At 58.6% G+C, this 27877-nt stretch overlaps 2 protein-coding genes across 2 annotated transcripts in view; both read right to left on the bottom strand.

The window, feature by feature from the left end:
- Window positions 1-8665, bottom strand: part of LOC142486147 (procollagen C-endopeptidase enhancer 2-like) — a 55477-nt gene extending 46812 nt beyond the window's left edge. Inside the window, exon 1 of the mRNA XM_075584804.1 lies at window positions 8478-8665. Coding sequence (XP_075440919.1) covers window positions 8478-8566 — 89 coding nt within the window. The 5' untranslated portion in view covers window positions 8567-8665. The remainder of the gene's footprint in view (window positions 1-8477) is intronic.
- A 4430-nt stretch (window positions 8666-13095) lies between these two features.
- Window positions 13096-27877, bottom strand: part of ZMYND15 (zinc finger MYND-type containing 15) — a gene marked incomplete at its 5' end in the record, with an annotated part of 57857 nt that continues 43075 nt past the window's right edge. The window contains 2 exon segments of the mRNA XM_075584803.1: window positions 13096-13285; window positions 24040-24200. Of these exon segments, the coding sequence (XP_075440918.1) occupies window positions 13117-13285; window positions 24040-24200 (330 nt within the window).

The following is a 27877-nucleotide window of genomic DNA, read 5'->3' as shown; positions in this document are numbered from 1 at the left end:
TGTCTGTCTGTCTCTGTCTGCCTGCCTGTCTCTGTGTCTGTCTGTCTCTGCCTGCCTATCTGTCTCTGTGTCTGTCTGTCTCTGTCTGCCTGTTTGTCTCTGTCTGCCTGTCTGTCTCTGTCTGCCTGTCTGTCTCTGTCTGCCTGTCTGTCTCTGTCTGCCTGTCTGTCTCTGTCTGCCTGTCTGTCAGTCTCTGTCTCTGTGTCTGTCTGTCTGCCTGTCTGTCTCTGTCTCTGTCTGCCTGTCTCTGTCTGCCTGTCTGTGTCTGCCTGTCTGTCTCTGTATGCCTGTCTCTGTCTGCCTGTCTGTTTCTGTCTGCCTGTCTGTCTCTGTCTGCCTGTCTGTCTCTGTCTGCCTGTCTGTCTCTGTCTGCCTGTCAGTCTCTGTCTCTGTGTCTGTCTGTCTGCCTGTCTGTCTCTGTCTCTGTCTGCCTGTCTGTCTCTGTCTGCCTGTCTGTCTCTGTATGCCTGTCTGTCTCTGTATGCCTGTCTGTCTCTGTATGCCTGTCTCTGTCTGCCTGTCTGTCTCTGTCTGCCTGTCAGTCTCTGTCTCTGTGTCTGTCTGTCTGTCTGTCTCTGTCTGCCTGTCTGTCTCTGTCTGCCTGTCTGTCTCTGAATGCCTGTCTCTGTATGCCTGTCTCTGTCTGCCTGTCTGTCTCTGTCTGCCTGTCTGTCTCTGTGTCTGTCTCTGTCTGCCTGTCAGTCTCTGTCTCTGTGTCTGTCTGCCTGTCTGTCTCTGTGTCTGTCTCTGTCTGTCTCTCTGCCTGTCTCTGTCTGTCTCTCTGCCTGTCTCTGTCTGTCTGTCTGTCTCTGTCTGTCTCTGTATCTGTCTGCCTGTCAGTCTCTGTCTCTGTGTCTGTCTCTGTCTGCCTGTCTGTCTCTGTTTCTGTCTCTCTGCCTGTCTCTGTCTGTCTCTCTGCCTGTCTCTGTCTGTCTCTCTGCCTGTCTCTGCCTGTCTCTGTCTGTCTGTCTCTGTCTGTCTGTCTGTCTCTGCCTGTCTCTGTCTGTCTCTGTGTCTGTCTCTCTGCCTGTCTCTGTCTGTCTCTCTGCCTGTCTCTGCCTGTCTGTCTCTGTCTGTCTGACTGTCTCTGCCTGTCTCTGTCTGTCTCTGTGTCTGTCTCTGTCTGCCTGTCTGTTTCTGTCTGCCTATCTGTCTCTGTCTGTCTCTGTGTATGTCTCTGTCTGTCTCTCTGTCTGTCTCTGCCTGTCTCTGTCTGTCTCTGTGTCTGTCTCTGTCTGCCTGTCTGTTTCTGTCTGCCTATCTGTCTCTGTCTGTCTCTCTGCCTGTCTCTGTCTGTCTGTCTGTCTCTGTCTGTCTCTGTATCTGTCTGCCTGTCAGTCTCTGTCTCTGTGTCTGTCTCTGTCTGCCTGTCTGTCTCTGTTTCTGTCTCTCTGCCTGTCTCTGTCTGTCTCTCTGCCTGTCTCTGTCTGTCTCTCTGCCTGTCTCTGCCTGTCTCTGTCTGTCTGTCTGTCTCTGTCTGTCTGTCTGTCTCTGCCTGTCTCTGCCTGTCTCTGTCTGTCTCTGTGTCTGTCTCTCTGCCTGTCTCTGTCTGTCTCTCTGCCTGTCTCTGCCTGTCTCTGCCTGTCTCTGCCTGTCTGTCTGACTGTCTCTGCCTGTCTCTGTCTGTCTCTGTGTCTGTCTCTGTCTGCCTGTCTGTTTCTGTCTGCCTATCTGTCTCTGTCTGTCTCTGTGTATGTCTCTGTCTGTCTCTCTGTCTGTCTCTGCCTGTCTCTGTGTCTGTGTCTGTCTCTCTGCCTATCTGTCTGTCTCTGTCTCTGTGTCTGTCTCTGTCTGTCTCTGTCTGTGTCTGTGTCTGTCTCTGTCTGTCTCTGTCTGTCTCTCTGTCTCTGTCTGTCTCTCTGTCTGTGTCTGTCTCTCTGTCTGTCTATCTTAGGCTGCATCCATAGAAGCACCGACAGTTCTCCTCCGCGCTGAGGCGGTGCGCGATCGGGAGGCGGAGCACTGACGAACTGGGGCCAATAGCCCGCGAAGCGCCCACGTCTAGGTGACGCTGCTTCGCTGTGATTGGAGGTTTCAGCCGACAGCGCGCTCAGATACAAATTCTGATGTCGGCTGAAAATCCAGCGCCTCAGCGCGCCTGCGCACGCTCGCGGGAGCCCCCTCTCAGGACATCCTCAGCGCGCCTGCGCACGCTCGCGGGAGCCCCCTCTCAGGACATCCTCAGCGCACCTGCGCACGCTCGCGGAGCCCCCTCTCGGACATCCTCAGCGCGCCTGCGCACGCTCGCGGGAGCCCCCTCTCAGGACATCCTCAGCGCGCCTGCGCACGCTCGCGGGAGCCCCTCTCAGGACATCCTCAGCACGCCTGCGCACGCTCGCGGGAGCCCCCTCTCAGGACATCCTCAGCGCGCCTGCGCACGCTCGCGGGAGCCCCCTCTCAGGACATCCTCAGCGCGCCTGCGCACGCTCGCGGGAGCCCCCTCTCAGGACATCCTCAGCGCGCCTGCGCACGCTCGCGGGAGCCCCTCTCAGGACATCCTCAGCACGCCTGCGCACGCTCGCGGGAGCCCCCTCTCAGGACATCCTCAGCGCGCCTGCGCACGCTCGCGGGAGCCCCCTCTCAGGACATCCTCAGCACGCCTGCGCACGCTCGCGGGAGCCCCCTCTCAGGACATCCTCAGCACGCCTGCGCACGCTCGCGGGAGCCCCCTCTCAGGACATCCTCAGCGCGCCTGCGCACGCTCGCGGGAGCCCCTCTCAGGACATCCTCAGCGCGCCTGCGCACGCTCGCGGGAGCCCCCTCTCAGGACATCCTCAGCGCGCCTGCGCACGCTCGCGGGAGCCCCCTCTCAGGACATCCTCAGCACGCCTGCGCACGCTCGCGGGAGCCCCCTCTCAGGACATCCTCAGCGCGCCTGCGCACGCTCGCGGGAGCCCCTCTCAGGACATCCTCAGCGCGCCTGCGCACGCTCGCGGGAGCCCCTCTCAGGACATCCTCAGCACGCCTGCGCACGCTCGCGGGAGCCCCCTCTCAGGACATCCTCAGCGCGCCTGCGCACGCTCGCGGGAGCCCCTCTCAGGACATCCTCAGCGCGCCTGCGCACGCTCGCGGGAGCCCCCTCTCAGGACATCCTCAGCGCGCCTGCGCACGCTCGCGGGAGCCCCCTCTCAGGACATCCTCAGCACGCCTGCGCACGCTCGCGGGAGCCCCCTCTCAGGACATCCTCAGCACGCCTGCGCACGCTCGCGGGAGCCCCTCTCAGGACATCCTCAGCGCGCCTGCGCACGCTCGCGGGAGCCCCCTCTCAGGACATCCTCAGCGCGCCTGCGCACGCTCGCGGGAGCCCCCTCTCAGGACATCCTCAGCGCGTCCTGCGCACGCTCGCGGGAGCCCCTCTCAGGACATCCTCAGCACGCCTGCGTACGCTCGCGGGAGCCCCCTCTCAGGACATCCTCAGCGCGCCTGCGCACGCTCGCGGGAGCCCCCTCTCAGGACATCCTCAGCACGCCTGCGCACGCTCGCGGGAGCCCCCTCTCAGGACATCCTCAGCACGTCTGCGCACGCTCGCGGGAGCCCCCTCTCAGGACATCCTCAGCGCGCCTGCGCACGCTCGCGGGAGCCCCCTCTCAGGACATCCTCAGCACGCCTGCGCACGCTCGCGGGAGCCCCCTCTCAGGACATCCTCAGCACGCCTGCGCACGCTCGCGGGAGCCCCCTCTCAGGACATCCTCAGCGCGCCTGCGCACGCTCGCGGGAGCCCCCTCTCAGGACATCCTCAGCGCGCCTGCGCACGCTCGCGGGAGCCCCCTCTCAGGACATCCTCAGCACGCCTGCGCACGCTCGCGGGAGCCCCCTCTCAGGACATCCTCAGCGCGCCTGCGCACGCTCGCGGGAGCCCCCTCTCAGGACATCCTCAGCGCGCCTGCGCACGCTCACGGGAGCCCCCTCTCAGGACATCCTCAGCGCGCCTGCGCACGCTCGCGGGAGCCCCCTCTCAGGACATCCTCAGCGCGCCTGCGCACGCTCGCGGGAGCCCCCTCTCAGGACATCCTCAGCGCGCCTGCGCACGCTCGCGGGAGCCCCCTCTCAGGACATCCTCAGCGCGCCTGCGCACGCTCGCGGGAGCCCCTCTCAGGACATCCTCAGCACGCCTGCGCACGATCGCGGGAGCCCCTCTCAGGACATCCTCAGCACGCCTGCGCACGCTCGCGGGAGCCCCCTCTCAGGACATCCTCAGCGCACCTGCGCACGCTCGCGGGAGCCCCCTCTCAGGACATCCTCAGCGCGCCTGCGCACGCTCGCGGGAGCCCCCTCTCAGGACATCCTCAGCACGCCTGCGCACGCTCGCGGGAGCCCCCTCTCAGGACATCCTCAGCGCGCCTGCGCACGCTCGCGGGAGCCCCCTCTCAGGACATCCTCAGAACGCCTGCGCACGCTCGCGGGAGCCCCCTCTCAGGACATCCTCAGCGCGCCTGCGCACGCTCGCGGGAGCCCCTCTCAGGACATCCTCAGCACGCCTGCGCACGCTCGCGGGAGCCCCCTCTCAGGACATCCTCAGCGCGCCTGCGCACGCTCGCGGGAGCCCCCTCTCAGGACATCCTCAGCACGCCTGCGCACGCTCGCGGGAGCCCCCTCTCAGGACATCCTCAGCGCGCCTGCGCACGCTCGTGGGAGCCCCCTCTCAGGACATCCTCAGCACGTCTGCGCACGATCGCGGGAGCCCCCTCTCAGGACATCCTCAGCGCGCCTGCGCACGCTCGCGGGAGCCCCCTCTCAGGACATCCTCAGCACGCCTGCGCACGCTCGCGGGAGCCCCCTCTCAGGACATCCTCAGCACGCCTGCGCACGCTCGCGGGAGCCCCCTCTCAGGACATCCTCAGCACGCCTGCGCACGCTCGCGGGAGCCCCCTCTCAGGACATCCTCAGCACGCCTGCGCACGCACGCGGGAGCCCCCTCTCAGGACATCCTCAGCACGCCTGCGCACGCTCGTGGGAGCCCCCTCTCAGGACATCCTCAGCACGTCTGCGCACGATCGCGGGAGCCCCCTCTCAGGACATACTCAGCGCGCCAGCGCACGCTCGCGGGAGCCCCCTCTCAGGACATCCTCAGCACGTCTGCGCACGCTCGCGGGAGCCCCCTCTCAGGACATACTCAGCGCGCCTGCGCACGCTCGCGGGAGCCCCCTCTCAGGACATCCTCAGCACGTCTGCGCACGCTCGCGGGAGCCCCCTCTCAGGACATCCTCAGCACGCCTGCGCACGCTCGCGGGAGCCCCCTCTCAGGACATACTCAGCGCGCCTGCGCACGCTCGCGGGAGCCCCCTCTCAGGACATCCTCAGCGCGCCTGCGCACGCTCGCGGGAGCCCCCTCTCAGGACATCCTCAGCACGCCTGCGCACACTCGCGGGAGCCCCTCTCAGGACATCCTCAGCGCGCCTGCGCACGCTCGCGGGAGCCCCCTCTCAGGACATCCTCAGCGCGCCTGCGCACGCTCGCGGGAGCCCCCTCTCAGGACATCCTCAGCGCGCCTGCGCACGCTCGCGGGAGCCCCCTCTCAGGACATCCTCAGCACGCCTGCGCACGCTCGCGGGAGCCCCCTCTCAGGACATCCTCAGCACGCCTGCGCACGCTCGCGGGAGCCCCCTCTCAGGACATCCTCAGCGCGCCTGCGCACGCTCGCGGGAGCCCCCTCTCAGGACATCCTCAGCACGCCTGCGCACGCTCGCGGGAGCCCCCTCTCAGGACATCCTCAGCACGCCTGCGCACGCTCGCTGTCACTGTCCCCTCACTGTCCCCTCTCTGTCACTGTCCCCTCTCCTCCCTCTCTCTGTCACTGTCCCCTCTCCTCCTTCTCCCTGTCGCTGTCCCCTCTCCTCCTTCTCTCTGTCACTGTCCCCTCTCCTCCTTCTCTCTGCCACTGTCCCCTCTCCTCCTTCTCTCTGTCACTTTCCCCTCTCCTCTTTCTCTCTGTCACTGTCCCCTCTCCCCCTTCTCTCTGTCACTGTCCCCTCTCCTCCTTCTCTCTGTCGCTGTCCCCTCTCCTCCTTCTCTCTGTCACTGTCCCCTCTCCTCCTTCTCTCTGCCACTGTCCCCTCTCCTCCTTCTCTCTGTCACTTTCCCCTCTCCTCTTTCTCTCTGTCACTGTCCCCTCTCCTCCTTCTCTCTGTCACTATCCCCTCTTCTCCGTCCCCCTGTCACTGTCCGCCTCTCCTCCTTCTCTCTGTCACTGTCCCCTCTCCTCCTTCTCTCTGTCACTGTCCCCTCTCCTCCTTCTCTCTGTCACTGTCTCCTCTCCTCCTTCTCTCTGTCCCCTCTCCTCCTTCTCTCTGTCACTGTCCCCTCTCCTCCCTCTCTCTGTCACTGTCCCCTCTCCTCATTCTCTCGGTCACTGTCCCCTCTCCTCCCTCTCTCTGTCGCTATCCCCTCTCCTCCTCTCTGTCACTGTTCCCTCTCCTCCTTCTCTCTGTCACTGTCCCCTCTCCCCCTTCTCTCTGTCACTGCCCCCTCTCCTCCTTCTCTCTGTCACTGTCCCCTCTCCCCCTCCTCTCTGTCACTGTCCGCTCTCCCCCTTCTCTCTGTCACTGTACCCTCTCCTCCTTCTCTCTGTCACTGTCCCCTCTCCTCCTTCTCTCTGTCACTGCCCCCTCTCCTCCTTCTCTCAGTCACTGTCCCCTCTCCTCCTCTCTGTCACTGTTCCCTCTCCTCCTTCTCTCTGTCACTGTCCCCTCTCCCCCTTCTCTCTGTCACTGCCCCCTCTCCTCCTTCTCTCTGTCACTGTCCCCTCTCCCCCTCCTCTCTGTCACTGTCCCCTCTCCCCTTCTCTCTGTCACTGCCCCCTGTCCTCCTTCTCTCAGTCACTGTCCCCTCTTCTCCTTCTCTCTGTCGCTGTCCCCTCTCCTCCTTCTCTCTGTCGCTGTCCCCTCTCCTCCTTCTCTCTGTCACTGTCCCTCTCCTCCTTCTCTCTGTCACTGTCCCCTCTCCTCCATCTCTCTGTCACTGCCCCCTCTCCTCCTCCTCTCTGTCACTGTCCCCTCTCCTCCTCCTATCTGTCACCCTCTCCTCCCTCTCTCTGTCACTGTCCCCTCTCTTCCTTCTCTCTGTCACTGTCCCCTCCCCTCCTTCTCTCTGTCACTGTCCCCTCCCCTCCTTCTCTCTGTCACTGTCCCCTCTCCTCCTTCTCTCTGTCACTGTCCCCTCTCCTCCTTCTCACTGTCACTGTCCCCTCTCCTCCTTCTCACTGTCACTGTCCCCTCTCCTCCTTCTCTCTGTCACTGTCCCCTCTTCTCCCTCTCTCTGTCACTGTCCCCTCTCCCCCTTCTCTCTGTCACTGTCCCCTCTCCTCCTTCTCTCTGTCACTGTCCCCTCTCCTCCTTCTCTCTGTCACTGTCCTCTCTCCTCCCTCTCTCTGTCACTGTCCCCTCTCCCCCTTCTCTCTGTCACTGTCCTCTCTCCTCCCTCTCTCTGTCACTGTCCCCTCCCCCCCTTCTCTCTGTCACTGTCCCCTCTCCTCCTCCTCTCAGTCATTGTCCCCTCTCCTCCTTCTCTCTGTCACTGTCCCCTCTCCTCCTTCTCTCTGTCACTGTCCCCTCTCCTCCTTCTCTCTGTCACTGTCCCCTCTCCCCCTTCTCTCTGTCACTGTCCTCTCTCCTCCCTCTCTCTGTCACTGTCCCCTCTCCCCCTTCTCTCTGTCACTGTCCCCTCTCCTCCTTCTCTCAGTCACTGTCCCCTCTCCTCCCTCTCTCTGTCACTGTCCCCTCTCTTCCTTCTCTCTGTCACTGTCCCCTCTCCTCCCTCTCTCTGTCACTGTCCCCTCTCCTCCTTCTCTCTGTCACTGTCCCCTCTCCCCCTTCTCTCTGTCACTGTCCCCTCTCCTCCTTCTCTCTGTCACTGTCCCCTCTCCTCCTTCTCTCTGTCACTGTCCCCTCTCCTCCTTCTCACTGTCACTGTCCCCTCTCCTCCTTCTCACTGTCACTGTCCCCTCTCCTCCTTCTCACTGTCACTGTCCCCTCTCCTCCTTCTCTCTGTCACTGTCCCCTCTCCTCCCTCTCTCTGTCACTGTCCCCTCTCCTCCTTCTCTCTGTCACTGTCCCCTCTCCCCCTTCTCTCTGTCACTGTCCTCTCTCCTCCCTCTCTCTGTCACTTTCAGCTCTCCCCCTTCTCTCTGTCACTGTCCCCTCTCCTCCTTCTCTCAGTCACTGCCCCTCTCCTCCTTCTCTCTGTCACTGTCCCCTCTCCTCCCTCTCTCTGTCACTGTCCCCTCTCCTCCTTCTCTCTGTCACTGTCCCCTCTCCCCCTTCTCTCTGTCACTGTCCTCTCTCCTCCCTCTCTCTGTCACTTTCAGCTCTCCCCCTTCTCTCTGTCACTGTCCCCTCTCCTCCTTCTCTCTGTCACTGTCCCCTCTCCTCCTTCTCTCTGTCCCTGTCCCCTCTACTCTTATAGCAGCACTAGAGACACAGTGAGAAGTAGCTAGGAAGGGGTAACCTGCCCCCTGAAGTGCCTTATTGCTCTCTCCTTACCTGGTGTAGTTGGGGGTTGGTGTATCGGGGACCTGACCCCAGCAGACCCCCAAAATCATGGTGAGGCAGTGGAAGAGTAAGTGGACCATGGTGCAGTGTCCGGCGGTGTAGCAGAGAGAAACTGTGTGTGTGCAGAGGGCAGTGAACGAGATTAGTGTGAGGAGGAGAAGAGAGAGTAGGGGAGAGAGGGAGGAGAGAGAGAGGAGGGGAGAGAGGGAGGGAGGGAGGAGGGGGTGGGGTGAGGGGGGGGGGGGTAATGGGGAACAGATGCGTGGTAGTGAGTGACAAAAAAGTGTGAGAAAAAGAAAAGAGAGAGAGCAGGAGATACAGAATGTCACTGTCACCCTGCGGGGGGAGGGGCTCCGTGTCACCCTGCGGGGGGAGGGGCTCCGTGTCACCCTGCGGGGGGAGGGACAGACTCATAGCTCCCTTCTGTCTGTGTCACTGTGTCACCCTGCGGGGGGAGGGACAGACTCATAGCTCCCTTCTGTCTGTGTCACTGTGTCACCCTGCGGGGGGAGGGGGAGGCTCATAGCTCCCTTCTGTCTGTGTCACTGTGTCACCCTGCGGGGGGAGGGACAGTCTCATAGCTCCCTTCTGTCTGTGTCACTGTGTCACCCTGCGGGGGGAGGGACAGACTCATAGCTCCCTTCTGTCTGTGTCACTGTGTCACCCTGCGGGGGGAGGGACAGACTCATAGTTCCCTTCTGTCTGTGTCACTGTGTCACCCTGCGGGGGGAGGGACAGGCTCATAGCTCCCTTCTGTCTGTGTCACTCTGCGGGGGGAGGGACAGACTCATAGCTCCCTTCTGTCTGTGTCACTGTGTCACCCTGCGGGGGGAGGGACAGACTCATAGCTCCCTTCTGTCTGTGTCACTGTGTCACCCTGTGGGGGGAGGGACAGACTCATAGCTCCCTTCTGTCTGTGTCACTGTGTCACCCTGCGGGGGGAGGGACAGGCTCATAGCTCCCTTCTGTCTGTGTCACTGTGTCACCCTGCGGGGGAGGGACAGACTCATAGCTCCCTTCTGTCTGTGTCACCGTGTCATCCTGCGGGGGAGGGACAGGCTCATAGCTCCCTTCTGTCTGTGTCACTGTGTCACCCTGCGGGGGAGGGACAGGCTCATAGCTCCCTTCTGTCTGTGTCACTGTGTCACCCTGCGGGGGAGGGACAGACTCATAGCTCCCTTCTGTCTGTGTCACTGTGTCACCCTGCGGGTGCGGGGGGAGGGACAGGCTCATAGCTCCCTTCTGTCTGTGTCACTGTGTCACCCTGCGGGGGAGGGACAGACTCATCGCTCCCTTCTGTCTGTGTCACCCTGCGGGGGAGGGACAGGCTCATAGTTCCCTTCTGTCTGTGTCACTGTGTTACCCTGCGGGGGAGGGACAGGCTCATAGCTCCCTTCTGTCTGTGTCACTGTGTCACCCTGCGGGGGGAGGGACAGTCTCATAGCTCCCTTCTGTCTGTGTCACTGTGTCACCCTGCGGGGGAGGGACAGACTCATAGCTCCCTTCTGTCTGTGTCACCCTGCGGGGGGAGGGACAGGCTCATATCTCCCTTCTGTCTGTGTCACTGTGTCACCCTGCGGGGGAGGGACAGACTCATAGCTCCCTTCTGTCTGTGTCACTGTGTCACCCTGCGGGGGGGAGGGACAGACTCATAGCTCCCTTCTGTCTGTGTCACTGTGTCACCCTGCGGGGGGAGGGACAGACTCATAGCTCCCTTCTGTCTGTGTCACTGTGTCACCCTGCGGGGGGAGGGACAGACTCATAGCTCCCTTCTGTCTGTGTCACTGTGTCACCCTGCGGGGGAGAGACAGACACATAGCTCCCTTCTGTCTGTGTCACTGTGTCACCCTGCGGGGGGAGGGACAGACTCATAGCTCCCTTCTGTCTGTGTCACTGTGTCACCCTGCGGGGGGAGGGACAGACTCATAGCTCCCTTCTGTCTGTGTCACTGTGTCACCCTGCGGGGGGAGGGACAGACTCATAGCTCCCTTCTGTCTTTGTCACTGTGTCACCCTGCGGGGGAGGGGCAGTGTGTCACCCTGCGGGGGGAGGGGCAGTGTGTCATCCTGCGGGGGGAGGGGCAGTGTGTCACCCTGCTGGGGAGGGGCAATGTGTCACCCTGCGGGGGGAGGGGCAGTGTGTCACCATGCGGGGGGAGGGGCAGTGTGTCAACCTGCGGGGGGAGGGGCAGTTTGTCAACCTGCGGGGGGAGGGGCAGTGTGTCACCCTGCGGGGGGAGGGGCAGTGTGTCAACCTGCGGGGGGAGGGGCAGTGTGTCAACCTGCGGGGGGAGGGGCAGTGTGTCACCCTGCGGGGGGAGGGGCAGTGTGTCACCCTGCGGGGGGAGGGGCAGTGTGTCACCCTGCGGGGGGAGGGACAGACTCATAGCTCCCTTCTGTCTGTGTCACTGTGTCACCCTGCGGGGGGAGGGACAGACTCATAGCTCCCTTCTGTCTTTGTCACTGTGTCACCCTGCGGGGGGAGGGGCAGTGTGTCACCCTGCGGGGGGAGGGGCAGTGTGTCATCCTGCGGGGGGAGGGGCAGTGTGTCACCCTGCTGGGGGAGGGGCAATGTGTCACCCTGCGGGGGGAGGGGCAGTGTGTCACCATGCGGGGGGAGGGGCAGTGTGTCAACCTGCGGGGGGAGGGGCAGTGTGTCAACCTGCGGGGGGAGGGGCAGTGTGTCACCCTGCGGGGGGAGGGGCAGTGTGTCAACCTGCGGGGGGAGGGGCAGTGTGTCAACCTGCGGGGGGAGGGGCAGTGTGTCACCCTGCGGGGGGAGGGGCAGTGTGTCACCCTGCGGGGGGAGGGCAGTGTGTCACCCTGCGGGGGGAGGGGCAGTGTGTCACCCTGCGGGGGGAGGGGCAGTGTGTCAACCTGCGGGGGGAGGGGCAGTGTGTCACCCTGCGGGGGGAGGGGCAGTGTGTCACCCTGCGGGGGAGGGGCAGTGTGTCACCCTGCGGGGGGAGGGCAGTGTGTCACACTGCGGGGGGAGGAATAGTGTGTCACCCTGCGGGGGAGGGGCAGTGTGTCACCCTGCGGGGGAGGGGCAGTGTGTCACCCTGCGGGGGGAGGGGCAGTGTGTCACCCTGCGGGGGGAGGGGCAGTGTGTCACCCTGCGGGGGGGAGGGGCAGTGTGTCACCCTGCGGGGGAGGGATAGTGTGTCCCCCTGCGGGGGGAGGGGCAGTGTGTCACTCTGCGGGGGAGGGGCAGTGTGTCACCCTGCGGGGGGAGGGATAGTGTGTCACCCTGCAGGGGAGGGGCAGTGTGTCACCCTGCGGGGGGAGGGATAGTGTGTCACCCTGCGGGGGGGAGGGGCAGTGTGTCACCCTGCGGGGGAGGGGCAGTGCGTCACCCTGCGGGGGGAGGGATAGTGTGTCACCCTGCGGGGGAGGGGCAGTGTGTCACCCTGCGGGGGGAGGGGCAGTGTGTCACCCTGCGGGGGAGGGGCAGTGTGTCACCCTGCGGGGGGAGGGATAGTGTGTCACCCTGCGGGGGGAGGGGCAGTGTGTCACTCTGCGGGGGAGGGCAGTGTGTCACCCTGCGGGGGGAGGGATAGTGTGTCACCCTGCGGGGGGAGGGGCAGTGTGTCACCCTGCGGGGGAGATATAGTGTCACCCTGCGGGGGGAGGGGCAGTGTGTCACCCTGCGGGGGAGGGGCAGTGTGTCACCCTGCGGGGTAAGGGATAGTGTGTCACCCTGCGGGGGGAGTGGCAGTGTGTCACCCTGCGGGGGGAGGGGCAGTGTGTCACCCTGCGGGGGGAGGGGCAGTGTGTCACCCTGCGGGGGGAGGGACAGTGTGTCACCCTGCGGGGGGAGGGGCAGTGTGTCACCCTGCGGGGGGAGGGACAGTGTGTCACCCTGCGGGGGGAGGGGCAGTGTGTCACCCTGCGGGGGGAGGGGCAGTGTGTCACCCTGCGGGGGGAGGGACAGTGTGTCACCCTGCGGGGGGAGGGGCAGTGTGTCACCCTGCGGGGGGAGGGGCAGTGTGTCACCCTGCGGGGGGAGGGGCAGTGTGTCACCCTGCGGGGGGAGGGGCAGTGTGTCACCCTGCGGGGGGAGGGACAGTGTGTCACCCTGCGGGGGGAGGGACAGTGTGTCACCCTGCGGGGGGAGGGCAGTGTGTCACCCTGCGGGGGGAGGGGCAGTGTGTCACCCTGCGGGGGGAGGGACAGTGTGTCACCCTGCGGGGGGAGGGACAGTGTGTCACCCTGCGGGGAGAGGGTCAGTGTGTCACCCTGCGGGGGGAGGGGCAGTGTGTCACCCTGCGGGGGGAGGGACAGTGTGTCACCCTGCGGAGGGAGGGGCAGTGTGTCACCCTGCGGGGCGAGGGACAGTGTGTCACCCTGCGGGGGGAGGGGCAGTGTGTCACCCTGCGGGGGGAGGGGCAGTGTGTCACCCTGCGGGGCGAGGGACAGTGTGTCACCCTGCGGGGGGAGGGGCAGTGTGTCACCCTGCGGGGGGAGGGATAGTGTGTCACCCTGCGGGGGGAGGGATAGTGTGTCACCCTGCGGGGGAGGGATAGTGTGTCACCCTGCGGGGGGAGGGGCAGTGTGTCACCCTGCGGTTGAGGGACAGGCTATGTTAGATGTGAGACTTTATTACAATATTAGACTTTACAGACATTTTATTATTTGTGTTTTCTGCAGTTATTCCGGCCTTGCTTCTTCTTCCTGCGCCCCGGGGCGTCAGGGGCAGATTCTGGGGGTAGTATAGTGGTGGGTATGGGGGTGTCCCGGCGCTGCCGCTGTTTCGTGCTTTGCTTGTAGATCAAATAGAAGATAAATGCGTTATTATACCTGGAAAAGGGGAATCGTGGGGTTAGAACATAGTGTGATTAGCACAGGGTGCTGTGTGAGTGATTAGCGCAGGGTGCTGTGTGAGTGATTAGCACAGGGTGTGTGTGAGTGATTAGCACAGGGTGTGTGTGAGTGATTAGCACAGGGTGTGTGTGAGTGATTAGCACAGGGTGTGTGTGAGTGATTAGCACAGGGTGTGTGTGAGTGATTAGCGCAGGGTGCTGTGTGAGTGATTAGCGCAGGGTGTGTGTGAGTGATTAGCACAGGGTGTGTGTGAGTGATTAGCGCAGGGTGCTGTGTGTGTGATTAGCACAGGGTGCTGTGTGAGTGATTAGCACAGGGTGCTGTGTGAGTGATTAGCACAGGGTGTGTGTGAGTGATTAGCACAGGGTGTGTGTGAGTGATTAGCGCAGGGTGCTGTGTGAGTGATTAGCGCAGGGTGCTGTGTGAGTGATTAGCGCAGGGTGCTTTGTGAGTGATTAGCGCAGGGTGCTGTGTGAGTGATTAGCACAGGGTGCTGTGTGAGTGATTAGCGCAGGGTGTGTGTGAGTGATTAGCACAGGGTGCTGTGTGAGTGATTAGCGCAGGGTGTGTGTGAGTGATTAGCACAGGGTGTGTGTGAGTGATTAGCACAGGGTGTGTGTGAGTGATTAGCACAGGGTGCTGTGTGAGTGATTAGCACAGGGTGCTGTGTGAGTGATTAGCACAGGGTGTGTGTGAGCGATTAGCACAGGGTGTGTGTGAGTGATTAGCACAGGGTGTGTGTGAGTGATTAGCGCAGGGTGCTGTGTGAGTGATTAGCGCAGGGTGTGTGTGAGTGATTAGCACAGGGTGTGTGTGAGTGATTAGCACAGGGTGTGTGTGAGTGATTAGCACAGGGTGTGTGTGAGTGATCAGCACAGGGTGTGTGTGAGTGATTAGCACAGGGTGTGTGTGAGTGATTAGCACAGGGTGTGTGTGAGTGATTAGCGCAGGGTGTGTGTGAGTGATTAGCACAGGGTGCTGTGTGAGTGATTAGCACAGGGTGTGTGTGAGTGATTAGCACAGGGTGTGTGTGAGTGATTAGCACAGGGTGTGTGTGAGTGATTAGCGCAGGGTGCTGTGTGAGTGATTAGCGCAGGGTGTGTGTGAGTGATTAGCACAGGGTGCTGTGTGAGTGATTAGCGCAGGGTGTGTGTGAGTGATTAGCACAGGGTGTGTGTGAGTGATTAGCACAGGGTGTGTGTGAGTGATTAGCACAGGGTGCTGTGTGAGTGATTAGCACAGGGTGCTGTGTGAGTGATTAGCACAGGGTGTGTGTGAGTGATTAGCACAGGGTGTGTGTGAGTGATTAGCACAGGGTGTGTGTGAGTGATTAGCACAGGGTGCTGTGTGAGTGATTAGCACAGGGTGTGTGTGAGTGATTAGCACAGGGTGCTGTGTGAGTGATTAGCACAGGGTGTGTGTGAGTGATTAGCACAGGGTGTGTGTGAGTGATTAGCACAGGGTGTGTGTGAGTGATAAGCACAGGGTGCTGTGTGAGTGATTAGCACAGGGTGTGTGTGAGTGATTAGCACAGGGTGTGTGTGAGTGATTAGCACAGGGTGTGTGTGAGTGATTAGCACAGGGTGTGTGTGAGTGATTAGCACAGGGTGTGTGAGTGATTAGCGCAGGGTGCTGTGTGAGTGATTAGCGCAGGGTGCTGTGTGAGTGATTAGCGCAGGGTGTGTGTGAGTGATTAGCGCAGGGTGTGTGTGAGTGATTAGCACAGGGTGCTGTGTGAGTGATTAGCACAGGGTGTGTGTGAGTGATTAGCACAGGGTGTGTGTGAGTGATTAGCACAGGGTGTGTGTGAGTGATTAGCGCAGGGTGCTGTGTGAGTGATTAGCGCAGGGTGCTGTGTGAGTGATTAGCACAGGGTGTGTGTGAGTGATTAGCACAGGGTGTGTGTGATTGATTAGCACAGGGTGCTGTGTGAGTGATTAGCACAGGGTGTGTGTGAGTGATTAGCACAGGGTGTGTGTGAGTGATTAGCACAGGGTGTGTGTGAGTGATTAGCACAGGGTGTGTGTGAGTGATTAGCACAGGGTGTGTGTGAGTGATTAGCACAGGGTGTGTGTGAGTGATTAGCGCAGGGTGTGTGTGAGTGATTAGCACAGGGTGCTGTGTGAGTGATTAGCACAGGGTGTTGTGTGAGTGATTAGCACAAGGTACTGTGTGAGTGATTAGCACAGGGTGTGTGTGAGTGATTAGCACAGGGTGCTGTGTGTGATTAGCACAGGGTGCTGTGTGAGTGATTAGCACAGGGTGTGTGTGAGTGATTAGCACAGGGTGCTGTGTGTGATTAGCGCAGGGTGCTCTGTGTGTGATTAGCGCAGGGTGTGTGTGTGTGATTAGCACAGTGTGTGTGTGTGTGATTAGCACAGGGTGTGTGTGAGTGATTAGCACAGGGTGTGTGTGAGTGATTAGCACAGGGTGTGTGTGAGTGATTAGCACAGGGTGTGTGTGAGTGATTAGCACAGGGTGCTGTGTGAGTGATTAGCGCAGGGTGTGTGTGAGTGATTAGCGCAGGGTGTGTGTGAGTGATTAGCACAGGGTGTGTGTGAGTGATTAGCACAGGGTGTGTGTGAGTGATTAGCACAGGGTGTGTGTGAGTGATTAGCACAGGGTGTGTGTGAGTGATTAGCACAGGGTGTGTGTGAGTGATTAGCACAGGGTGTGTGTGAGTGATTAGCGCAGGGTGTGTGTGAGTGATTAGCACAGGGTGCTGTGTGAGTGATTAGCACAGGGTGTTGTGTGAGTGATTAGCACAAGGTACTGTGTGAGTGATTAGCACAGGGTGTGTGTGAGTGATTAGCACAGGGTGCTGTGTGTGATTAGCGCAGGGTGCTGTGTGTGATTAGCACAGGGTGTGTGTGAGTGATTAGCACAGGGTGCTGTGTGAGTGATTAGCACAGGGTGTGTGTGAGTGATTAGCACAGGGTGTGTGTGAGTGATTAGCACAGGGTGTGTGTGATTGATTAGCACAGGGTGCTGTGTGAGTGATTAGCACAGGGTGTGTGTGATTGATTAGCACAGGGTGTGTGTGAGTGATTAGCGCAGGGTGTGTGTGAGTGATTAGCACAGGGTGCTGTGTGAGTGATTAGCACAGGGTGCTGTGTGAGTGATTAGCACAGGGTGATGTGTGAGTGATTAGCACAGGGTGTGTGTGAGTGATTAGCACAGGGTGTGTGTGAGTGATTAGCACAGGGTGTGTGTGAGTGATTAGCACAGGGTGTGTGTGAGTGATTAGCACAGGGTGCTGTGTGAGTGATTAGCACAGGGTCTGTGTGAGTGATTAGCACAGGGTGTGTGTGAGTGATTAGCACAGGGTGCTGTGTGAGTGATTAGCGCAGGGTGCTGTGTGAGTGATTAGCGCAGGGTGTGTGTGAGTGATTAGCGCAGGGTGTGTGTGAGTGATTAGCGCAGGGTGTGTGTGAGTGATTAGCACAGGGTGCTGTGTGAGTGATTAGCACAGGGTGCTGTGTGAGTGATTAGCACAGGGTGTGTGTGAGTGATTAGCACAGGGTGTGTGTGAGTGATTAGCACAGGGTGTGTGTGAGTGATTAGCACAGGGTGTGTGTGAGTGATTAGCACAGGGTGCTGTGTGAGTGATTAGCACAGGGTGTGTGTGAGTGATTAGCACAGGGTGCTGTGTGAGTGATTAGCACAGGGTGTGTGTGAGTGATTAGCACAGGGTGTGTGTGAGTGATTAGCACAGGGTGTGTGTGAGTGATAAGCACAGGGTGCTGTGTGAGTGATTAGCACAGGGTGTGTGTGAGTGATTAGCGCAGGGTGTGTGTGAGTGATTAGCACAGGGTGCTGTGTGAGTGATTAGCACAGGGTGTGTGTGAGTGATTAGCGCAGGGTGTGTGTGAGTGATTAGCGCAGGGTGTGTGTGAGTGATTAGCACAGGGTGCTGTGTGAGTGATTAGCGCAGGGTGCTGTGTGAGTGATTAGCGCAGGGTGCTGTGTGAGTGATTAGCACAGGGTGTGTGTGAGTGATTAGCACAGGGTGTGTGTGATTGATTAGCACAGGGTGCTGTGTGAGTGATTAGCACAGGGTGTGTGTGAGTGATTAGCACAGGGTGTGTGTGAGTGATTAGCACAGGGTGTGTGTGAGTGATTAGCACAGGGTGTGTGTGAGTGATTAGCACAGGGTGTGTGTGAGTGATTAGCACAGGGTGTGTGTGAGTGATTAGCGCAGGGTGTGTGTGAGTGATTAGCACAGGGTGCTGTGTGAGTGATTAGCACAGGGTGTTGTGTGAGTGATTAGCACAAGGTACTGTGTGAGTGATTAGCACAGGGTGTGTGTGAGTGATTAGCACAGGGTGCTGTGTGTGATTAGCACAGGGTGCTGTGTGAGTGATTAGCACAGGGTGTGTGTGAGTGATTAGCACAGGGTGCTGTGTGTGATTAGCGCAGGGTGCTCTGTGTGTGATTAGCGCAGGGTGTGTGTGTGTGATTAGCACAGTGTGTGTGTGTGTGATTAGCACAGGGTGTGTGTGAGTGATTAGCACAGGGTGTGTGTGAGTGATTAGCACAGGGTGTGTGTGAGTGATTAGCACAGGGTGTGTGTGAGTGATTAGCACAGGGTGCTGTGTGAGTGATTAGCGCAGGGTGTGTGTGAGTGATTAGCGCAGGGTGTGTGTGAGTGATTAGCACAGGGTGTGTGTGAGTGATTAGCACAGGGTGTGTGTGAGTGATTAGCACAGGGTGTGTGTGAGTGATTAGCACAGGGTGTGTGTGAGTGATTAGCACAGGGTGTGTGTGAGTGATTAGCGCAGGGTGTGTGTGAGTGATTAGCACAGGGTGCTGTGTGAGTGATTAGCACAGGGTGTTGTGTGAGTGATTAGCACAAGGTACTGTGTGAGTGATTAGCACAGGGTGTGTGTGAGTGATTAGCACAGGGTGCTGTGTGTGATTAGCGCAGGGTGCTGTGTGTGATTAGCACAGGGTGTGTGTGAGTGATTAGCACAGGGTGCTGTGTGAGTGATTAGCACAGGGTGTGTGTGAGTGATTAGCACAGGGTGTGTGTGAGTGATTAGCACAGGGTGTGTGTGATTGATTAGCACAGGGTGCTGTGTGAGTGATTAGCACAGGGTGTGTGTGATTGATTAGCACAGGGTGTGTGTGAGTGATTAGCGCAGGGTGTGTGTGAGTGATTAGCACAGGGTGCTGTGTGAGTGATTAGCACAGGGTGCTGTGTGAGTGATTAGCACAGGGTGATGTGTGAGTGATTAGCACAGGGTGTGTGTGAGTGATTAGCACAGGGTGTGTGTGAGTGATTAGCACAGGGTGTGTGTGAGTGATTAGCACAGGGTGTGTGTGAGTGATTAGCACAGGGTGCTGTGTGAGTGATTAGCACAGGGTCTGTGTGAGTGATTAGCACAGGGTGTGTGTGAGTGATTAGCACAGGGTGCTGTGTGAGTGATTAGCGCAGGGTGCTGTGTGAGTGATTAGCGCAGGGTGTGTGTGAGTGATTAGCGCAGGGTGTGTGTGAGTGATTAGCGCAGGGTGTGTGTGAGTGATTAGCGCAGGGTGTGTGTGTGTGATTAGCACAGGGTGTGTGTAAGTGATTAGCACAGGGTGTGTGTGAGTGATTAGCACAGGGTGTGTGTGAGTGATTAGCGCAGGGTGCTGTGTGAGTGATTAGCGCAGGGTGCTGTGTGAGTGATTAGCACAGGGTGCTGTGTGTGAGTGATTAGCACAGGGTGTGTGTGAGTGATTAACACAGGGGGTGTGTGAGTGATTAGCACAGGGTGCTGTGTGAGTGATTAGCACAGGGTCTGTGTGAGTGATTAGCACAGGGTCTGTGTGAGTGATTAGCACAGGGTGTGTGTGAGTGATTAGCGCAGGGTGTGTGTGAGTGATTAGCACAGGGTCTGTGTGAGTGATTAGCACAGGGTGTGTGTGAGTGATTAGCACAGGGTGCTGTGTGAGTGATTAGCACAGGGTGTGTGTGAGTGATTAGCGCAGGGTGTGTGAGTGATTAGCACAGGGTGTGTGTGAGTGATTAGCACAGGGTGCTGTGTGAGTGATTAGCACAGGGTGTGTGAGTGATTAGCACAGGGGGTGTGTGAGTGATTAGCACAGGGGGTGTGTGAGTGATTAGCACAGGGTGCTGTGTGAGTGATTAGCACAGGGTCTGTGTGAGTGATTAGCACAGGGTGTGTGTGAGTGATTAGCACAGGGTGCTGTGTGAGTGATTAGCGCAGGGTGCTGTGTGAGTGATTAGCACAGTGTGCTGTGTGAGTGATTAGCACAGGGTGGGTGTGAGTGATTAGCGCAGGGTGCTGTGTGAGTGATTAGCGCAGGGTGCTGTGTGAGTGATTAGCACAGGGTGTGTGTGAGTGATTAGCACAGGGTGTGTGTGAGTGATTAGCACAGGGTGCTGTGTGAGTGATTAGCACAGGGTGCTGTGTGAGTGATTAGCACAGGGTGCTGTGTGAGTGATTAGCACAGGGTGTGTGTGAGTGATTAGCGCAGGGTGCTGTGTGAGTGATTAGCACAGGGGGCTGTGTGAGTGATTAGCACAGGGTGTGTGTGAGTGATTAGCACAGGGTGCTGTGTGAGTGATTAGCACAGGGTGTGTGTGAGTGATTAGCACAGGGTGTGTGTGAGTGATTAGCACAGGGTGTGTGTGAGTGATTAGCACAGGGTGTGTGTGAGTGATTAGCACAGGGTGCTGTGTGAGTGATTAGCACAGGGTGCTGTGTGAGTGATTAGCACAGGGTGTGTTTGAGTGATTAGCGCAGGGTGCTGTGTGAGTGATTAGCACAGGGTGTGTGTGAGTGATTAGCACAGGGTGTGTGTGAGTGATTAGCACAGGGTGCTGTGTGAGTGATTAGCACAGGGTGTGTGTGAGTGATTAGCACAGGGTGCTGTGTGAGTGATTAGCACAGGGTGTGTGTGAGTGATTAGCACAGGGTGTGTGTGAGTGATTAGCACAGGGTGTGTGTGAGTGATTAGCGCAGGGCGCTGTGTGAGTGATTAGCACAGGGTGTGTGTGAGTGATTAGCACAGGGTGCTGTGTGAGTGATTAGCGCAGGGTGTGTGAGTGATTAGCGCAGGGCGCTGTGTGAGTGATTAGCACAGGGTGCTGTGTGAGTGATTAGCGCAGGGTGTGTGTGAGTGATTAGCGCAGGGTGTGTGTGAGTGATTAGCGCAGGGTGTGTGTGAGTGATTAGCGCAGGGTGCTGTGTGAGTGATTAGCGCAGGGTGCTGTGTGAGTGATTAGCACAGGGTGCTGTGTGAGTGATTAGCACAGGGTGTGTGTGAGTGATTAGCGCAGGGTGCTGTGTGAGTGATTAGCGCAGGGTGCTGTGTGAGTGATTAGCACAGGGTGCTGTGTGAGTGATTAGCGCAGGGTGCTGTGTGAGTGATTAGCGCAGGGTGTGTGTGAGTGATTAGCACAGGGTGTGTGTGAGTGATTAGCACAGGGTGTGTGTGAGTGATTAGCACAGGGTGCTGTGTGAGTGATTAGCACAGGGTGTGTGTGAGTAATTAGCGCAGGGTGTGTGTGAGTGATTAGCGCAGGGTGTGTGTGAGTGATTAGCACAGGGTGCTTTGTGAGTGATTAGCACAGGGTGTGTGTGAGTGATTAGCACAGGGTGTGTGTGAGTGATTAGCACAGGGTGCTGTGTGAGTGATTAGCACAGGGTGCTGTGTGAGTGATTAGCGCAGGGTGCTGTGTGAGTGATTAGCACAGGGTGTGTGTGAGTGATTAGCGCAGGGTGCTGTGTGTGAGTGATTAGCGCAGGGTGTGTGTGAGTGATTAGCACAGGGTGTGTTTGAGTGATTAGCGCAGGGTGTGTGTGAGTGATTAGCACAGGGTGTGTGTGAGTGATTAGCACAGGGTGTGTGTGAGTGATTAGCACAGGGTGCTGTGTGTGAGTGATTAGCGCAGGGTGTGTGTGAGTGATTAGCGCAGGGTGTGTGTGTGTGATTAGCGCAGGGTGTGTGTGTGTGATTAGCACAGGGTGCTGTGTGTGAGTGATTAGCGCAGGGTGTGTGTGAGTGATTAGCACAGGGTGTGTTTGAGTGATTAGCGCAGGGTGTGTGTGAGTGATTAGCACAGGGTGTGTGTGAGTGATTAGCACAGGGTGTGTGTGAGTGATTAGCGCAGGGTGCTGTGTGAGTGATTAGCGCAGGGTGTGTGTGTGTGATTAGCGCAGGGTGTGTGTGTGTGATTAGCGCAGGGTGTGTGTGTGTGATTAGCGCAGGGTGCTGTGTGTGAGTGATTAGCGCAGGGTGCTGTGTGAGTGATTAGCGCAGGGTGCTGTGTGAGTGATTAGCACAGGGTGTGTGTGAGTGATTAGCACAGGGTGTGTGTGAGTGATTAGCACAGGGTGTGTGTGAGTGATTAGCACAGGGTGCTGTGTGAGTGATTAGCACAGGGTGCTGTGTGAGTGATTAGCACAGGGTGTGTGTGTGATTAGCACAGGGTGCTGTGTGAGTGATTAGCACAGGGTGTGTGTGAGTGATTAGCACAGGGTGCTGTGTGTGATTAGCGCAGGGTGCTGTGTGTGTGATTAGCGCAGGGTGTGTGTGTGTGATTAGCACAGTGTGTGTGTGTGTGATTAGCACAGGGTGTGTGTGAGTGATTAGCACAGGGTGTGTGTGAGTGATTAGCACAGGGTGTGTGTGAGTGATTAGCACAGGGTGTGTGTGAGTGATTAGCACAGGGTGCTGTGTGAGTGATTAGCGCAGGGTGTGTGTGAGTGATTAGCGCAGGGTGTGTGTGAGTGATTAGCACAGGGTGTGTGTGAGTGATTAGCACAGGGTGTGTGTGAGTGATTAGCACAGGGTGTGTGTGAGTGATTAGCACAGGGTGCTGGGTGAGTGATTAGCACAGGGTGCTGTGTGAGTGATTAGCACAGGGTGTGCGTGAGTGATTAGCACAGGGTGTGTGAGTGATTAGCACAGGGTGTGTGTGAGTGATTAGCACAGGGTGTGTGAGTGATTAGCACAGGGTGCTGGGTGAGTGATTAGCACAGGGTGCTGTGTGAGTGATTAGCACAGGGTGTGCGTGAGTGATTAGCACAGGGTGTGTGTGAGTGATTAGCACAGGGTCTGTGTGAGTGATTAGCAGAGGGTGTGTGTGAGTGATTAGCACAGGGTGCTGTGTGAGTGATTAGCACAGGGTGTGTGTGAGTGATTAGCACAGGGTGCTGTGTGAGTGATTAGCACAGGGTGCTGTGTGAGTGATTAGCACAGGGTGTGTGAGTGATTAGCACAGGGTGTGTGTGAGTGATTAGCACAGGGTGTGTGTGAGTGATTAGCACAGGGTGCTGTGTGTGATTAGCACAGGGTGCTGTGTGAGTGATTAGCACAGGGTGCTGTGTGTGTGATTAGCGCAGGGTGTGTGTGTGTGATTAGCACAGGGTGCTGTGTGAGTGATTAGCACAGGTTGTGTGTGAGTGATTAGCACAGGGTCTGTGTGAGTGATTAGCACAGGGTGCTGTGTGAGTGATTAGCACAGGGTGCTGTGTGTGATTAGCGCAGGGTCTGTGTGAGTGATTAGCAGAGGGTGTGTGTGAGTGATTAGCGCAGGGTGTGTGTGAGTGATTAGCACAGGGTGCTGTGTGTGATTAGCGCAGGGTCTGTGTGAGTGATTAGCAGAGGGTGTGTGTGAGTGATTAGCGCAGGGTGTGTGTGAGTGATTAGCACAGGGTGCTGTGTGAGTGATTAGCACAGGGTGTGTGTGAGTGATTAGCGCAGGGTGTGTGTGAGTGATTAGCACAGGGTGTGTGTGAGTGATTAGCACAGGGTGTGTGTGAGTGATTAGCACAGGGTGCTGTGTGTGAGTGATTAGCACAGGGCGCTGTGTGAGTGATTAGCACAGGGTGTGTGTGAGTGATTAGCACAGGGTGTGTGTGAGTGATTAGCACAGGGTGCTGTGTGTGAGTGATTAGCGCAGGGTGCTGTGTGAGTGATTAGCACAGGGTGTGTGTGAGTGATTAGCACAGGGTGTGTGTGAGTGATTAGCACAGGGTGCTGTGTGAGTGATTAGCACAGGGTGTGTGTGAGTGATTAGCACAGGGTGTGTGTGAGTGATTAGCACAGGTTGCTGTGTGAGTGATTAGCACAGGGTGTGTGTGAGTGATTAGCACAGGGTGTGTGTGAGTGATTAGCGCAGGGTGCTGTGTGAGTGATTAGCGCAGGGTGCTGTGTGAGTGATTAGCGCAGGGTGCTGTGTGAGTGATTAGCGCAGGGTGCTGTGTGAGTGATTAGCACAGGGTGTGTGTGAGTGATTAGCACAGGGTGCTGTGTGAGTGATTAGCACAGGGTGCTGTGTGAGTGATTAGCACAGGGTGCTGTGTGAGTGATTAGCACAGGGTGTGTGTGAGTGATTAGCACAGGGTGTGTGTGAGTGATTAGCACAGGGTGTGTGTGAGTGATTAGCACAGGGTGTGTGTGAGTGATTAGCACAGGGTGTGTGTGAGTGATTAGCACAGGGTGTGTGTGAGTGATTAGCACAGGGTGTGTGTGAGTGATTAGCACAGGGTGCTGTGTGTGATTAGCGCAGGGCGCTGTGTGTGTGATTAGCGCAGGGTGTGTGTGTGTGTGATTAGCACAGGGTGTGTGTGAGTGATTAGCACAGGGTGCTGTGTGTGATTAGCGCAGGGTGTGTGTGAGTGATTAGCACAGGGTGCTGTGTGTGATTAGCGCAGGGTGCTGTGTGGGATTAGCGCAGGGTGCTGTGTGGGATTAGCGCAGGGGGCAGGGCTCACCATGGCATGCAGTTATCGGTGGCCGCGATGCGTAGGGGAGAGCGGAACGGGTTCAGCGCGGCCGGACTGGACGTGCCACCAGTCGCCATAGCGACCAACTGTCCGTCCACAGCACAACTGTACTCCGAACACTCGGAGAAGAACGCCGGCACTTTAAGAGACTGTAAGGAAAAGAGACAGGTGTCATTGTGTCACCCTGCGGGGGAGGGACAGACTCATAGCTCCCTTCTGTCTGTGTCACTGTGTCACCCTGCGGGGGAGGGACAGGCTCATAGCTCCCTTCTGTCTGTGTCACTGTGTCACCCTGCGGGGGAGGGACAGACTCATAGCTCCCTTCTGTCTGTGTCACTGTGTCACCCTGCGGGGGAGGGACAGACTCATAGCTCACTTCTGTCTGTGTCACTGTGTCACCCTGCGGGGGGAGGGACAGACCCATAGCTCCCTTCTGTCTGTGTCACCCTGCGGGGGGAGGGACAGGCTCATAGCTCCCTTCTGTCTGTGTCACTGTGTCACCCTGCGGGGGGAGGGACAGGCTCATAGCTCCCTTCTGTCTGTGTCATTGTGTCACCCTGCGGGGGAGGGACAGGCTCATAGCTCCCTTCTGTCTGTGTCACTGTGTCACCCTGCGGGGAGAGGGACAGGCTCATAGCTCCCTTCTGTCTGTGTCACTGTGTCACCCTGCGGGGGGAGGGACAGTCTCATAGCTCCCTTCTGTCTGTGTCACTGTGTCACCCTGCGGGGGGAGGGACAGGCTCATAGCTCCCTTCTGTCTGTGTCACTGTGTCACACTGCGGGGGGAGGGACAGACACATAGCTCCCTTCTGTCTGTGTAACTGTGTCACCCTGTGGGGGGAGGGACAGACTCATAGCTCCCTTCTGTCTGTGTCACTGTGTCACCCTGCGGGGCAGGGACAGACTCATAGCTCCCTTCTGTCTGTGTCACTGTGTCACCCTGCGGGGGGAGGGACAGTCTCATAGCTCCCTTCTGTCTGTGTCACTGTGTCACCCTGCGGGGGGAGGGACAGGCTCATAGCTCCCTTCTGTCTGTGTCACTGTGTCACCCTGCGGGGGGAGGGACAGACTCATAGCTCCCTTCTGTCTGTGTCACTGTGTCACCCTGCAGGGGAGGGACAGACTCATAGCTCCCTTCTGTCTGTGTCACTGTGTCACCCTGCGGGGGGAGGGACAGGCTCATAGCTCCCTTCTGTCTGTGTCACTGTGTCACCCTGCGGGGGGAGGGACAGACTCATAGCTCCCTTCTGTCTGTGTCACTGTGTCACCCTGCGGGGGAGGGACAGTCTCATAGCTCCCTTCTGTCTGTGTCACAGTGTCACCCTGCGTAGGAGGGACAGGCTCATAGCTCTCTTCTGTCTGTGTCACTGTGTCACCCTGCGGGGGAGGGACAGACTCATAGCTCCCTTCTGTCTGTGTCACTATGTCACCCTGCGGGGGGAGGGACAGACTCATAGCTCCCTTCTGTCTGTGTCACTGTGTCACCCTGCGGGGGGAGGGACAGACTCATAGCTCCCTTCTGTCTGTGTCACTGTGTCACCCTGCGGGGGGAAGGGACAGGCTCATAGCTCCCTTCTGTCTGTGTCACCCTGCGGGGGGAGGGACAGACTCATAGCTCCCTTCTGTCTGTGTCACTGTGTCACCCTGCGGGGGGAGGGACAGACTTATAGCTCCCTTCTGTCTGTGTCATTGTGTCACCCTGCGGGGGAGGGACAAGCTCATACCTCCCTTCTGTCTGTGTCACTGTGTCACCCTGCGGGGGAGGGACAGGCTGATAGCTCCCTTCTGTCTGTGTCACTGTGTCACCCTGCGGGGGGAGGGACAGACTCATAGCTCCCTTCTGTCTGTGTCACTGTGTCACCCTGCGGGGGGAGGGACAGTCTCATAGCTCCCTTCTGTCTGTGTCACTGTGTCACACTGCGGGGGGAGGGACAGGCTCATAGCTCCCTTCTGTCTGTGTCACTGTGTCACCCTGCGGGGGAGGGACAGGCTCATAGCTCCCTTCTGTCTGGGTCACTGTGTCACCCTGCGGGGGGAGGGACAGACTCATAGCTCCCTTCTGTCTGTGTCACTGTGTCATCCTGCGGGGGGAGGGACAGGCTCATAGCTCCCTTCTGTCTGTGTCACCGTGTCACCCTGCGGGGGGAGGGACAGGCTCATAGCTCCCTTCTGTCTGTGTCACTGTGTCACCCTGCGGGGGGAGGGACAGACTCATAGCTCCCTTCTGTCTGTGTCACTGTGTCACCCTGCGGGGGGAGGGACAGTCTCATAGCTCCCTTCTGTCTGTGTCACTGTGTCACCCTGCGGGGGGAGGGACAGGCTCATAGCTCCCTTCTGTCTGTGTCACTGTGTCACCCTGCGGGGGAGGGACAGGCTCATAGCTCCCTTCTGTCTGGGTCACTGTGTCACCCTGCGGGGGGAGGGACAGACTCATAGCTCCCTTCTGTCTGTGTCACTGTGTCATCCTGCGGGGGGAGGGACAGGCTCATAGCTCCCTTCTGTCTGTGTCACCGTGTCACCCTGCGGGGGGAGGGACAGGCTCATAGCTCCCTTCTGTCTGTGTCACTGTGTCACCCTGCGGGGGGAGGGACAGGCTCATAGCTCCCTTCTGTCTGTGTCACTGTGTCACCCTGCGGGGGAGGGACAGACTCATAGCTCCCTTCTGTCTGTGTCACCCTGCGGGGGGAGGGACAGGCTCATAGCTCCCTTCTGTCTGTGTCACTGTGTCACCCTGCGGGGGAGGGACAGACTCATAGCTCCCTTCTGTCTGTGTCACTGTGTCATCCTGCGGGGGGAGGGACAGTCTCATAGCCCCCTTCTGTCTGTGTCACTGTGTCACCCTGCGGGGGGAGGGACAGGTTCATAGCTCCCTTCTGTCTGTGTCACTGTGTCACCCTGCGGGGGAGGGACAGTCTCATAGCTCCCTTCTGTCTGTGTCACCCTGCGGGGGAGGGACAGACTCATAGCTCCCTTCTGTCTGTGTCACCCTGCGGGGGGAGGGACAGTCTCATAGCTCCCTTCTGTCTGTGTCACTGTGTCACCCTGCGGGGGGAGGGACAGACTCATAGCTCCCTTCTGTCTGTGTCACTGTGTCACCCTGCGGGGGGAGGGACAGACTCATAGCTCCCTTCTGTCTGTGTCACTGTGTCACCCTGCGGGGGAGGGACAGACTCATAGCTCCCTTCTGTCTGTGTCACCCTGCGGGGGGAGGGACAGACTCATAGCTCCCTTCTGTCTGTGTCACTGTGTCACCCTGCGGGGGGAGGGACAGGCTCATAGCTCCCTTCTGTCTGTGTCACTGTGTCACCCTGCGGGGGAGGGACAGACACATAGCTCCCTTCTGTCTGTGTCACTGTGTCACCCTGCGGGGGGAGGGACAGACTCATAGCTCCCTTCTGTCTGTGTCACTGTGTAACCCTGCGGGGGGAGGGACAGACTCATAGCTCCCTTCTGTCTGTGTCACTGTCACCCTGCGGGGGGAGGGACAGGCTCATAGCTCCCTTCTGTCTGTGTCACTGTCACCCTGCGGGGGGAGGGACAGGCTCATAGCTCCCTCCTGTCTGTGTCACTGTGTCACCCTGCGGGGGGAGGGACAGACTCATAACTCCCTTCTGTCTGTGTCACTGTGTCACCCTGCGGGGGAGGGACAGTCTCATAGCTCCCTTCTGTCTGTGTCACTGTGTCACCCTGCGGGGGGAGGGACAGTCTCATAGCTCCCTTCTGTCTGTGTCACTGTGTCACCCTGCGGGGGGAGGGAGAGGCTCATAGCTCCCTTCTGTCTGTGTCACTGTGTCACCCTGCGGGGGGAGGGACAGGCTCATAGCTC

Source organism: Ascaphus truei, unplaced genomic scaffold (genome assembly GCF_040206685.1).
Source record: "Ascaphus truei isolate aAscTru1 unplaced genomic scaffold, aAscTru1.hap1 HAP1_SCAFFOLD_752, whole genome shotgun sequence".
Lineage (NCBI taxonomy): Eukaryota > Metazoa > Chordata > Amphibia > Anura > Ascaphidae > Ascaphus > Ascaphus truei.
This window is presented reverse-complemented; position numbering and strand designations above follow the sequence as displayed.